Source organism: Periplaneta americana, chromosome 3 (genome assembly GCF_040183065.1).
Source record: "Periplaneta americana isolate PAMFEO1 chromosome 3, P.americana_PAMFEO1_priV1, whole genome shotgun sequence".
Classification (NCBI taxonomy): domain Eukaryota; kingdom Metazoa; phylum Arthropoda; class Insecta; order Blattodea; family Blattidae; genus Periplaneta; species Periplaneta americana.
Window position 1 is genome coordinate 21415392 of NC_091119.1, and position 15426 is coordinate 21430817.

General features: G+C 35.3%; 2 protein-coding genes across 2 annotated transcripts in view; both read right to left on the reverse strand.

Annotated features, from left to right (window-relative positions):
* Positions 1-12523, reverse strand: part of LOC138695831 (cytochrome P450 9e2-like) — a 59265-nt gene extending 46742 nt beyond the window's left edge. The window contains exon 1 of the mRNA XM_069820099.1: positions 12375-12523. The gene's annotated coding sequence lies outside the window, so the exon portion shown is untranslated. The remainder of the gene's footprint in view (positions 1-12374) is intronic.
* Positions 1-15193, reverse strand: part of LOC138695829 (cytochrome P450 9e2-like) — a 449657-nt gene extending 434464 nt beyond the window's left edge. Inside the window, exon 1 of the mRNA XM_069820094.1 lies at positions 15138-15193. Coding sequence (XP_069676195.1) covers positions 15138-15178 — 41 coding nt within the window. The 5' untranslated portion in view covers positions 15179-15193. The remainder of the gene's footprint in view (positions 1-15137) is intronic.
* Between the last annotated feature and the right edge of the window lie 233 nt (positions 15194-15426).

Below are 15426 nucleotides of genomic sequence, written 5' to 3' on the forward strand. Positions count from 1 at the left end.
AGAAAAATTTGTAGTTTTTACCTAAATTTTAAAAACTCTTTTTTTTTCTGATTACTTGACACACAATTAAAGATATATTTTTTGGGAAGGGCAATTTTTTTAAGTGAACACTGTAATTTGTTTGTTTCAGTGCTTAGCCCACAGTTTCATGTTAGAACAAAATTTCTTTCACTGTCTTACTCCTAAAAGGACACAGAATAAGCTGTGAAAACAGTTTTTCCTCATCTTATCCCGCTAAGCATAAATGTCATTTTATTTTTTGAAAGCTTCAAACATAAAAATAACAATTTAAGATCTTTGAGTTTTAAATTAACTTTCTTAAGCAGTAGGACACTGTTTGTACTTTGGCACTTAGTTACGTTAATCAGCTTCATTTTGATGAAAATATCTCAATTCTAAGTGCACTTTGTGTTAACATTAGTGTTGTAAAATGTTGTAAAACTGAACGGGGAGAAAAATCATCTACATCCTGAGGGTATGAAAAATTGTAACCAAATACACAGCTTCCTGATTGTATGAAAAATAATACACTCAAACTCTACCGCCAAATTCGAATTGTTATTACACGAAACATATATAAAATTGAGAGAATGTGACGGATTGACACTTGCAGAACTGCACTTCCGGTTTAAAGAAAGGGTGCTTCCGGTCAATAAAAAGTAGGTAATTAATTAACCAAACATCATAGAGACAAAATTGATATATTTTTTAAAACTAGAAAGTTCAAGCTTTCAGATGACACAAAAATATTTTTTTTAAGGAAAATAAAAAATTATATGTAAATAAGTACCTTAACAGGGAAGAATAGAAATTCTGTATAACCTCTGTTTAGAATAAGAATGATTAAAATGAATATCCTAAGAGTGTAGAGAGTTTCTCTTCACTAGGACAGTTACAATTCGTATAATAAATCGGAATATCTCTCTTGATAAACGTCTCACATATTTACGATTGCCAGCTGCTCAGTAAGTTCATTTACTGGATGATTCAAACTCTCAAAATCTCAATTTTATTTTTGATCTCCACCTTGACGAATATCAGAGTTTTCAAAAACTGAAGATATGGAAATAATCTCTTTGACAAACTGCAGACATATAGCTTCCGTTAAAATCTTTTGTGCTTGCTTTCCGCACAAAACCAATACGCGGTAAGTGTGAAATACCACATTCAGTATTCCCAACGTAACATACAGAACAATTTCCCTCTTCTTACCGCTTAAGCGTCATATTCATTTTACTGCTTTAGGCTTTTAACATATTATTTTTAGAGACGTTCAATATAGTAATAATTATAAATTGGAAACTTACCACTGTTTATTATTGTTTTTAAATATTTGCAAAAAATAAGTAAACTCTACCACTCCACTAAAGTTACTGCATTTCGTGATGCATGTAACATTAAGGAAGCAGTTTGTTTTAAGTTCGCATTTATAGACTGGGGGAAAAAAAAGTCAGACGTATATCACGGCCTGCTGGAGTATAGTAAACACAGAAAACATTTTAAAGCAACAATGTTGAAGATAGATATTTTTGTTTTCCAAAATTGCAGTCATTGAACAGAAACCAAGATGGAGATTTCATTGCAACTAATTAGAAATTCCTCTTTCAGGTATGTAATAAACGATCTTCGCACAAAATAATGTACGATACACGAGCGGTATGTTTTCTTTCACTTCTCGGAAATTAAAAATGCTCAACTACGTTCCGCTTTTTCAATCTTTTCCTCGAACATGAAAACGTCAACATACCGCTCTTGTAACGCATATTACTATTAACTATGATAACTAAGACCCACTGTGTGTGATTTGCAATGGTCGTTACATGAAACACTACTTACTATGAAAAGTTAATACAAAGCTCATTCACTGTTCTTAGTGTCAAGTACAGCTAGTTTTGGAGATTCTCTCTCCGTCAATGATGGCTTAGCAAACATTAAATATCTGACGCCAGTGCACACATTTTTTCCTCTCTGTAGGTTTCTCTGTACACTTTGTACTCACAGTCAAATGCTAATTCTTTCGCAAACACAGAGAACTTGACGCAATGGTCTTTGCTGGCCACGCCTCTAGGTCAATGTTACAGTAGGGTCTTATTTTATTTTTCCTTAAACTGTAGTTCAATTCCCGGCGTTGAACGGAATTATAGATTTATTAGTCAAGATTGAAGGAGATGATTTTTCAAGGTTTTCTCATGTCGTTCAACTTCACAGTATATTTCCATCAAAACTCTGCATTGTCTATTTCAGAAGATTTTCCTTCTCACATCAGTACTTCACTGTCTTAGGCTATTGTGCCAAGTATTGTTATTGTACTGTACATTTTTTTCATAAATGACATGAGTCGCTAACAAAAGGATTCTGGCCACCGGCGTAGCTCAGTCGGCTAAGGCGCTTGCCTGCCGATTCGGAGTTGCGCTCGGGCTCGGACTCGGGCTCGGGCTCAGACTCGGGTTCGATCTCAGCTTGGGCTCATTACCTGGTTGGGTTTTTTCCCCGAGGTTTTCCCCAACCATAAGGCGAATGCCAGGTAATGTATGGCGAATTCTCGGCCTCATCTCGCCAAATACCACTCGCTATCACCAATCCTATTGACGTTAAATAACCTAGTACATAGTTGATATAGTTTCGTTAAATAACCAAGAAAACAAAAACAAAAGAATTTCGAAGTCCTTATACGTTTTATACATCAATGACATCATGATATTCAGAAAAACGTTCCGAAGCCCTAATATTCTACATGAGTTTTTAGACTTTCACGCTGATTATGATGAGAATTAAGCTTTTGGCTAAGTCACCGTGTCTCGGGATTTGACATTTCTAAGTTTCAGGACACTGGATTACCTAAAAGTCTAATTCTGATCCTTAGATATTAGCTTACAGCCATGCAGATTTTATAATGTATTCCAGCCGTGGCGAAAATGTAATCGTGCGCCGAGCCACTGTGTAACCTGCAACGTGCATAGCAACTATGGAGGGAGGCGGACACCCGAAGGGGAAGTGAAGCAACTGTCTGACTTATTAACGGATTTTCATTTTCCTTACGACAAGCACTTAAATATAATTTTACACAGTACAAGGCTACAAACTAATGTTTAGTACGTGTAACGAAGAAAGAAATGAACGATAAATGAACAATATCACAACCTAAAATTAGCTGTCTTCAGAATGTCTCTGCGACAAAGTTTCAAAATCAGGAATTATGTCACTTACTGCCAGTCGTAGTTGATCACGAAGGTATTTGTCTGTCAGTCGTCATCTAAATTTGGTTTCTACTATTTTAATTGTTGAAAATAATTTTTCACAAACGTAAGTTGTAGCGAACATGGCTTCAACAGAGCAAGCGAAAGAACGAAGTCTCGGATATTTATTTTTGGCAAAGAAACAACATTTGTCAAGTCCTTACATCTAGCTTTCATTTGACATCACATAGTAAATCAGCGAGTTCAAATTGAAGAGCTAACCGCATTATTCGTACATCTGCTGTAAAAGGGTCGACGTACAGAGATGATGATGATGATAACAACAACAATAACACTTAACCTTTTAATGTTTCATCAGTAACATGTAGTATAATGCCGTTTTATGTTGTACAACCGTTTTCCTCGTAATACTTGTGAACAAATCGTACATTTAATATTCTCATCATATTGACAGCAAAAAAATGCGTCCTCCCATCCTACTTGGAACTTTCGTACATGGTTTCGAGAGAGACATATGCCACTCGCAGGTCAGAGACAAATACAAATGGAACGGAGTTTGACTCCAGTGAGTGAGAGGGTGGGGGTTGGCGGAGGTTAAAAGCAAGCGAAATGCACAGCTATCACTGCGAGCCAGAATGTCTCGCGAGTCACGTTCTCGCCACGGCTGATGTATTCTAAAACAATAACTTTTTATACTCCACAGTACTAAAAACGAGGCACTGGAACTTCACAGAAGCCGTGGGATGTATCCATGTTACGTACTTCACTAATGTACAGAAGTGGCAAAAAAACCCGGACCGACGGAATAATCAAAGTCCCCGAAATGAGCCGCTGCGCATGCCACGCCCGCATTCACAAGATAGCGAGTAATCTATTGAAATTGTTGTAGTTTCGACTGCTGACGTAGCCCATTTCGAAAGCCATTAAGGTACACGTACCAAATAACGCCATCTTAACACTTAAGCCACTGTTGCTCTGGAAATAAGTTATGTACAAACACACAAATTATGACAAAGAAACTTTAACCTTATCTTTAGAAAATAGCACAATGAAAATGTTGATATTATATACTGGAGAAGAATTAGGCCAACAACTCAAATAGGAAAACTTGTAAACTGGCGTTATTAAGGACAGCTTGTCCAATTAACGCCACCTATTTTCTGGTATGTATAATATTATTAATGAATTATTTTTCCTAAGCAACACAAATGAAACTAAGCAATTACATTTGAGTTTCTGTTAATAAAAAGTACAAAATCACTAACGAAATATACTTGATCTGAAGCTGAAACACCAGATGGATTAGGAAAATATGTTTTCCGGTAACTCCTTACTTTAAAAAAAAAGAGACAATGATATACAGTAGAAAGTTATTAAGACAAAAGCATTAACCATAGTTAAATATGAATGTTTTCCACAAGTAAATCAAGAAAATAGGAGTTCGATAAGCAATTGAACCAATATCATCACTGTGCACATTCTGGACATTTGTAAGTTCAAAGGTTAGTGTTTTTCCTTATATTCCCGCACTTACCATGTAAACACCTCATACAATATGAATATAAAAGCAATGAAAATACTATTAAAAAGCCAAGGGCTATCGTTAAACAAATGAGTACCGTACTAACATAACTTAAAATTATATCTGTAGACCTTTAATGCCACGTGGCATTACATTACACGCCTGATTCTCTAACATTTTCAAATTTTATAGATAGCAAAGAAGAATGTTTAAAGATCGTGAAAAAATATAGTTTAGTATAGTTATTAGTTGCTAAACTTACAAAATCAAATATTCCCTCTTATCCTGATATAAGAACGGCCTTTCACTATGAACACACAACAGAAAAACGGTGGAATATCATGTCACTCGTAAATGTCAGCGGACAGCTAGTAACTCATTTCATCACTACATGACAAGCGAATGCAAGCTACAGTAATGCACTACCGAAATCTAGTGTCGTTAACAAGAATTAATAGGGTGGCGTTAATAGTACATTATGCAACGAGCCTATAATGATAGTAATTAAGAAGCGAGTATGGATGTTTATGAAACGAGCGCAAGCGAGTTTCATAATTTTCATACGAGCTTCTTAATTACCATCATAGGCGAGTTTCATACGACTTTTTATGCTCGACCATATTTCTAACTTGAAATTATTCAGATGTATACATTTTATTTGTATCTGACAAGATCGGAAGTGACCTTGTTCTAGGTCGTGAATTGTGAGATGTGCGCAGACGCGAAAGTATTGATTTTTTCCGAGGAACAATAATGTCATTGACCTTGATGTAATTCCGTTAAACTTGATATAACCTTGATTATTGAATTCGACATTGAAAAACGAGATGACAAATTGAATTTATTTGAATATTATTTACAATTAACGCTAATTATTATAGTAACAGAACATAACCTTCTGCGGCAGTATTGGATTTCCAGCCTCCGTGACTTTTCGCTAATTCTCTTTCGATTGCATTTCCGAGAATAATCGATACTTGCGGTTTTATAACGGTACAAAGCTGACTTGTCATTGGCTGAACACCTGTAAGCTGAGTTGTCATTGGCTGAACACCTGTACTTTAATGAGTAGGTGTATTTTAATGACATGCATTAAAGGACTGCTACCAGGTGTATAATTACTACATTTCGGCATGGTCGAGCATAAAGATATACATGGCGTTATTTGTCTCAGGGACCTTATAAAATAAGCTGGTAAAATTCATGTTCTGGGAATAATTAGTTAATTAAATAGTAAAATACCGCTGCAATCGAAAAGTATTGGGAATAAATTTCAATAAGGAACAAAAAAAAGTTTCCTTCCCAGGCACGATTCGAAACACGAAAGTCTTAGTTACCAGTCGATCGTGCTGTCACTGTGAACAAGGCTCTGAAATCAGCTACAATGTTCGGTCCGGTTTTTTTTTGGCACTACTGTACACTGTCGTGTCAAGATGATTTATTCGTCCTTGCATCAGGCTGGTCCGGGAGCAGCACTCAACGAAAGAAACCTTGCGTGAATTCCAATTGACCTCCAGGGATTCGTAAAGGCTAGTCCACAATAAACCGGTATCGGAAAACAGTTAACTATTGTGAATGCTCACATTTAAATAAGGTAGGTGTCCCTGATATGGCCAAGCTAAGGTTTGAGAATTTTTCTAGCCGCCATTTTGAAAAAATGTAAACCACTTTTTTTCTTACTCGTTCTCAGTCTAATGGACTTTCTTAAAACAATTTCCTTTCCCCACAAAAATAGCTTTAATTGTCCAAAAAGTCCCAAATTCCAAAAGTCTACCTAGTGGCCATATCAGGAACATGTGCACATGATATGGCCACCCTAGTTCCACGTTCTACAAATCGTGATTGTTTTCAGTTTGATAGAGCAGTTGTGTTAAAATTAAATAATTTTGGTGTAAAATGAATAAAAATGACAATAATCTTTTTTATAATTCAAAAGTGTAGTCAAAACAGGTTTTCCCATAAAAAAATTAAGTTGTTTTTCTTAAAATACAAAAAGTTTTGCGTAATCCCAGCTATAAGGCATGTAAATTTGTCAGGTGAAAAAATAAAAGTGACATGAACTTGATATGGCCATGGTGAATTTGATATGGCCATATCAGGAGCAGGTAAGCTTTCACGAAAATCGTTTTATTATGAACAACTCGTAAAAGATACGCCATCAACTACAACACCAATCAACAGAACATTAAAAACTGAATGGAGTACGGTGGTTTTCATGAAACAAGTCTTTGAAAATCATGCATAAAACAAAGGAGACTTACCAGAGAAAAATAAGAAGAGGTCACATGAAAACCGCAAAATAGGCAACTGACGCCATATTGCTCAACCTGACTGGATGGAAAACGATCAAGTGACATACCAGGATGCCCTTTCACTGGATGCTGCTGCAATTTAGCTGATTTTTTGGTTAACTAACTCACAATAGGGGGGTGGCCATATCAGGAACATGGCCATAACAGGAGCACCCACCTTACATTTATTTTAACAGTATTTCCGTTCTCGTTCTCGTTTCCGTTCCCGGTTTATTGTGAACCAGCCTTAACTGATCTTGAATGAACTCTCTGATGTCCATTACCTCACGGAATTAACTGTAACCTTGGATACCACGAGCTTGTGTCGATGCACGTGACTAGCAGTGTCACGACCTACGCAGGACGTCATCTATGTCGTTTTAACGAATTTATCCGGACCCTGACATCATTTTTGTTACACTGAAAGTTAGTTATAATATTGATCAATGCTATTTTATACACAAATGTCGTAACTGTATGTTTTACTTTGAGAAAAATCTGTAATTTTTTTTAATTAAACATTTTACAATTATTCTTCTAGATCAGCCGTGGCGAAAATGCGATCGTGCGCCGAGCCACTGTGTAACCTGCAACGTGCATAGCACCTATGGACGGAGGCAAACACCCGAAGGGGAAGTGAAGCAACTGTCTGACTTATTAACAAATTTTCATTTTCCTTACGTCAAGCACTTAAATATAATGTTATACAGTATAAGGTTACAAACTAATGTTTAATACGTGTAACGAAGAAAGAAATGAACAATAGAATATAGGACAAATTATCACAACCTAAAATTAACTGACTTCAGAAGGTCTCTGAGACAGAGTTTCAAAATCAGGAATTATGTCATATGGTTGATCTAGTCGTGATCTAAATTTGGTTTTTATTATTTTCATTGTTGAAAATAATTTTTCACAAACGTAAGTTGTAGCGAACATGGCTTCAAAAGAGCAAGCGAAAGAACGAAGCTTCGGAGATTTATTTTTTGGCAAAGATTTGGAAAGTTCAACATTTGTCAAGTCCTTACATCTAGCTTCCATTTAACATCACATTCTAAATCTGTGAGTTTAAATTGAAGATCTAACCGCATTATTCGTACATCTGCTGAAAAAGGATCGACGTACAGAGATGATTATGATGATGATGATGATGATGATGATGGTGATGATGATAACAACACTTAACCTTTCAAAGTTTCATAAGTAACATGTAATATAATGCCGTTTTATGTTATACAACTGTTTTCCTCGTAATACTTGTGAACAAATCATACATTTAATATTCTCATCATACTGGCAGTAAAAAAATGCGTCCTCCCATCCTACTTAAATCTTTCGTTTTTGTAGAGATACATGGTTTCGAGACAGACATTGCGACGATACGCCACTCGCAGGTCAGAGACAAATACAAATGGAACGGAGTATGACTCCAGTGAGTGAGAGGGTGGGGGTTGGCGGAGGTACGAAGCGTATAGCTATCATTACGAGCCACAATGTGCTCGTGAGTCACATTTTCGCCACGGCTGTTCTAGGTAATTTACAATGACACACTTTTTGTCGCATCCTCTGGTAATTTTTTTGTTCAGCCAAAAATAGCCATAAATCATTAGCAACAATTACAGCTTCGGCAAGAGACTTTTTTCTTCATTATCATTGCCACTTCATACAGATTCTTCATCACTTTCACTCACACCACCTTCTTCTTGCATTACTCTACTAACAGTGTCGTTTTCCAATTCAGATACGGAAATCTTTGACTGCGTTCTTTTTTACTAATACTATTAATGCATAGACCATTTTGAATGCTTACGCAACACACAGTTTGTAAACCATATTCTTGGGAAGTAAACAAGCAGAAAACACAACTACGAGTGGGTTGATTCTCTTCGCCACTTCCATGTGTATAAATTGATATTTTTTATACTAAATTAATTATACGAAGCATAAAAAATAAGCAAAGTTCGTGTTCAGTTCCATTATAATACAGAAATACAAAAATTAATGCAGACAAATATTATTTTATATATACGAGTACAAAACGAAAAAATAATAATGAACATGAAAAAAAGAAAAAAAAACTTTATGCTATCCTAGCATTAAAACACGCTAGTTATGACGCTATAAATCGTGCACAATTGACGTAATTCTGGCACTGGTGCCAGAAAAGGTTACCCAAGAACTAGTATTCCATGACGTCATCGCCTTCACAACACAATTTTATACAACGTACCTGTAAGAAAAAACTTCAAAACAGCAACAAAATAACATTGTTTTAAAAACGGTTACTTAGCAACCATGAAATATATTACGTCATATCCAGTACTCATGTCTCTACTACGTCATAACATTACATTTTGTAAATTTACAATAGTAGTCTTTGTTACTGTTAGGAGAAAATCCACAAACGATTAGGGAAAACGCGGAAATTCTAGTTGAAGCAAGTAAAGCGATAGGGTTGGAAGTAAATCCCGAAAAGACTAAGAATATGATTATGTCTCGTGACCAGAATATTGTACGAAATGGAACTATAAAAATTGGAGATTTATCCTTCGAAGAGGTGGAAAAATTCAAATATCTTGGAGCAACAGTAACAAATATAAATGACACTCGGGAGGAAATTAAACGCAGAATAAATATGGCAAATGCGTGTTATTATTCGGTTGAGAAGCTTTTGTCATCCAGTCTGCTGTCAAAAAATCTGAAAGTTAGAAATTATAAAACAGTTATATTAACGGTTGTTCTGTATGGTTGTGAAACTTGGACTCTCACTGTGAGAGACGAACAGAGATTAAGGGTGGTTGAGAATAAGGTTCTTACGAAAATATTTGGGGCTAAGAGGGATGAAGTTACAGGAGAATGGAGAAAGTTACATAACGCAGAGCTGCACGCATTGTATTCTTCACCTAACACAATTAGGAACATTAAATCCAGACGTTTGAGTTGGGCAGGACATGTAGCACGTATGGGCGAATCCAGGAATGCATATAGAGTGTTAGTTGGGAGGCCGAAGGGAAAAAGACCTTTGGGGAGGCCGAGACGTAAATGGAAAGATAATATTAAAATGGATTTGAGGGAGGTGGGATATGATAGAGAATGGATTGATCTTGCTCAGGATAGGGACCAATGGCGGGCTTATGTGAGGGCGGCAATGAACCTACGGGTTCCTTAAAAGCCAGTAAATAAGTAAGTAAGTCTTTGTTACATATTTTGATGCTAGAATAGCATGAAACGTTGTATGTAACACTTGTATAATTTTCATTATGAACACTCGTGAAAATTAGCGCGTGAACGTAAACTCACGCGCTAAACATTCACTCATGTCATAATTACCCAGAAAATCCCACGCGAACGTTTCTCAGCCAATGAACGAGCTCATTGAAGCTAGAGTGACAAAGGAGAATCGATTTACAATGATAGTTAAAAACATGCTGCTCAAAATTAATCAGTGATGTTTTTTCCCCTCCTATGTTCATTTGTTTTACTGTATTTGTATCATCTCTGCTTCGATATATCAGCTATCAAATGATTACGAGAGACTCGCTGCCTCAACATGCAATGATAATTAATTACAATAATTTCACAATTAATTACTGTAAGTAAAATTGTTTACAATAAAATTAAACATGTTGAAAATTATAGATAAGCAATGATAAAACAGTTTAAAAGAGTGTTGTTATAACCTCAAATGTTCAGTTGTTTTTATTCCAAGGAGTCTTTTATTCTTATCATCTCTGCTTCGATTTGACTGTTTTTCTGGATCTTAGTATTATAACCACGAATGTTTAATTGTTCAGAATTACAGCTGTTGTTCGCATTGGGATTATCTTACCGGATATAATTTGTGATAAGATTTATCCTCAGATAATTTAATTTCGCTTTTTAAACTCATGTTCCTGTCATTAGATAATTATTTCTCGACCTCCGGTCCCGTTATTAAGACAACAAACATTCGTTAAGTTCAATTAAATTACCAAAAAACTATCAGCACTTGTATTATAAAAGATTATACACTAGTTACATAAATTACTACTATACATAACATCAATTAAATATCACTGATAAATAAATATTTAATTCTTTTATTGACATTAGAAAAGAAACTGTTGAAAATTTCTATAATCTTGGACCTTGACTAATACTGTGTTTTAAACCTGCCATTGTGAAAAATTTTAGCTCTTTTAAGGGTAAATTAGCAATCCGTCTAGTATTGTAAAAAAAGAAAATGGTATATAATCTTCACGATTTTTGTGATAAATAATAGGTCTACTTCAATAATGTTATTCGTATAGCCTAATATTATTCTATTTTAAAGATTTTAAATTCAGAAAAGATTAATTTAGAAGGGTAATCAATTGGTTTTAAAGCATATTTGGTAGTTTCCTAGTACCCGGGACCGCATATATGCCAGTTCTTGCTCTAACTATCGGATCGTCATGGTTACTATGTTCACATATTTTAACTTTGTAAAATTTATTTATTTATTTATTTATTTATTTATTTATTTATTTGTTCGTTCGTCCGTCCGTCCGTCCGTCCATCCATCCATCCATCCATCCATCCATCCATCCATCCATCCATCCATCCATCCATCCATCCATCCATCTATTTATTTATTTATTTATTCTGGTGTAGTTAAGGCCATCAGGTCTTCTCTTCCACGCCACCAGGAATACAAATACAATAATTTAGAGGATGTAAAGAAATTTTTTAAGTTCCATCCCACGCAATAATGCCATGTTGTATGATGGTCTGAAAAATAACTAAATAAACTGTACGCAAGTCACTGATTGGTAAAATACGGTGAAGAATAACAAATATATAAATAGTTTTACGTAATCTGCTGTATAGATAAGAAACACAAGGATAGCATTTCAGATGTAGGTCAATGATAATGCCCAGATATTTCACAATTACAGCTTCTTTCAAAGGAAAACATTTACAAATTAAAATAGAAGAACTACAATTACGTATTACTAAACTTAAATTACTATGATGATTCAAAGACTGTTTACCGATAAATGTTAAAGAAAAAGAGATTAATGTTGCTTTTAATATTTAACGAAAAGAAATTAAAATCAAGCCAATCTTTGACTATATTTATACCCATGTTAGCATTTTTATAAACTTCATCTCATTTCATGGTTGTTGCATGTCTTCGTAGCATATACTTCGTTTTTTTACGTCAAGAAAAATTTGTCACTTTTTTAGTCTTCGTAACCCTCGCAGTTTCTGTAGTGAGACTCAACATTGTTATAAAAGCGCAGGAATCACTGGTGACTGAACTGAAGCACGTTGCGCATAAACGCACTCGGGTAAATAGAGCAAATGCACATCTGAACATGAAAAAAAAAACTGGTTACTAACCTCGGACGAAAGCCGCTGTTGCCTTCATCACACTCTTCAATTGTCTGTTCAACTTACATCACCTCCACATCTAAAAATCATGACGCCACAGACCTGACATCTGCTGAGCAGTTCAGTGAAACTTATCTCGATAGAAATATTAAATTCCGCTGACCACAGTTAAGGCCTTGAGCACAATATTATTTATTTATTTATTTATTTATTTATTTATTTATTTATTTATTTATTTATTTATTTATTTATTTAATAGTTTGTTTTATATTGTCGTCTTATTACATTATGTTGTCCTTCACTGACGCAAGATTCTTAACTACACTTTACATAATTCTAGCACAGTCTAGTATATACAGTCACGAAGCTTGAGTTGATGAGGGTACTAGGAACAATAGACTGTGCAGGTACTATTTCGCATTGTCTGTGATGAGGCGATAGTAGCGATCCTAGTGGTTAACAACTATCTGTGGATGCATATTTCCTACGTATTGAGCTTTGTGACATTGTGTTGTACTAATAGACTATATTGTAAATCTCGTCTGTATATATTTCATCTAGACTGTGACTATAAATTAGACTTTATAATAGTATTAAGTTTTTTGACTTGTTCCATATTATAGCTGTGAAGCAATGTATGAATACCATGGAATGTTAATAAATACAATACAATACAATACAATACAATACAATATACTAGACTGTGATACTAGCCTATATCCGGACGATTTAGTGAATTTTAGTTCTATTCCTAGCAGGAAGATAGGAATATTTCCTTGTTTTACGTTTTCGAACATCCAATTTAAGAAAAATATCGCTATTAAGGCCGATGTGGTACTACTACTACTACTACTACTAATAAAATAATAATAATAATAATAATAATAATAATCAGTGGCGCTACAGCCCGTGAAGGGCCTAGACCGACCAGCCGGCTGCTGGCCTCACGCCCACATGTCGAAGAAGAGGTGGACTATCATCCAACCAGAATGAAGGTACCGCGTGGTTAGCACGATGATCCCCCCAGCCGTTATAGCTGGCATTCGCAACCGGATTTCGCTACCTATCGTAGCTCCCCAAGTGTATCATGATGCTGGGAGGGCACCGGTCCCATACACTGGCCGAAATTTCATGAGGACTCGAACCAGCGAGCATTCCGTAACGCTAGTCCTAGGCAGGATGCCTTAGACCGCGACGCTACGGCGCGCGACACTACTACTACTACTACTACTAATAATAATAATAATAATAATAATAATAATTATTATTATTATTATTATTTATTTATTTATTTATTTATTTATTTATTTATTTATTTATTTACTTATATTTAATGTGCTGTACAACAGCCAGAGGCCAATTACAGTTCAGCACAAACAATATAACAACAACATTAGCAATAATTTACAATAAAAGTACAAAGAAATAATTAAATTAATGGCAATTAATATAAAATGATAATTACAAATGAAATAATAATAATAATAATAATAATAATAATAATAATAATAATAATAATAAAACATACAGTGCTCTCATTTTACGAGAAAATTGCGAGGGTCATTTCATAAATAATGCACAGGTTGGCAGAACTGTGAAATGGATGTCGCAACACCAATGAAAATTACATCAGTTGCAGTTGAAGCGTGGCTAACGAGAAAGGCTGCGACACGAATCGGAGTCACGTGGTTATCATGGTCTAGTCATGGCCATCTTGACAATCGCCTAATACAAATACATGTTCAAAGTTCTAAAAAACAAAGGAATAGCTATATCAAACTCTTGTTGAACGTGCATTTGTATATAAACTTGTTCAATGTTAGCCATGTTATGACTAAGAATGTGACGTCACCCCGTAGCGAAGGATTGAGGAAGAAGCGTGTTCGTTTCGTCCATAGCATATTCTGTGTTTAGGTAACGAGAGCTAGAAATGGAGCCTACACGTGTCTCGGGTACTGTGACCATTGAAGACCTAAGATCAAATCTTTACGTGGCAAATCATCCCACCTCCCCACAGGAATATAAACTTCTACAGTGCTTTGAGTGGAGTTTGTGGTAAACTTACAGTGAACTGTAATACAGTTTCTCGTTGGGCTACTCGTTTTCATGACGGTCCTGTCAGCAAGTCTGCAATGTCCAGGCGTTTCTGCTTCTATTCAGCAGTCAAGCAGTGAGGGACCCATCGCACACACATTTTTCTCTTCTTCAAGTTCTTTGTCAAAATACAGAATACTGAATTTAATGAAATCCCTGTAGATTCTGATATTTCCTCACATGTCACTCCGCCACAAACCTCTGTTTATATGGTCGAAATTTCGGAAGTTGGCACTTTGTGGGCCGACCTCATGGGTATGTTCGTTTCCTGTCCTAGAAGATTAAGTGATTTACTGGACTGACTTCTAACCGCGCCCGAATATCCCCAAGTCTATCTTCAGTTAAAACGTGTCTTTTCTGCTTCTTCTGTAGGGTAAAGTTGCCTATATCGCACCACTTTAGCATTTATAATTTTTATTGAACAATACAGTTTTTATTTTTTTCCATTCCTTTACAGCGATACATTGCCAGAACATTTACCTTTGATGTAAAAAAAGAATCCTTGAATTTGGTTATAGTAATATACGTTACAAGAGCGGTATGTTGACGTTTTCATGGTCGAGGAAAAGATTGAAAAAGCGAAACGTAGTTGAGCTTTTTTAATTTCCGAGAACATGAAACCAAACATACCGCTCGTATATCGTACATTATTTTGTGCGAAGATCGTTTATTACATACCTGAAAGACGAATTTCTAATTAGTTGCAATGAAATCTCCATCTTGGTTTCTGTTCAATGACGGCAACTTCAGAAAACCAAAATATCTTTCTTCAACATTGTTGCTATAAAATGTTTTCTGCGTTTACTATACTCCAGCAGGCCGTGATATACGTCTGTCCTTTTTTCCCCCCCAGTCTATAAATGCGAACTTAAAACAAACGGTAAGGTTATGTAATGATTTATTTTTCATTTTAATATTTCAACAATATTATTTATATAACATATTGCAGTAATAACATCGGCATCTG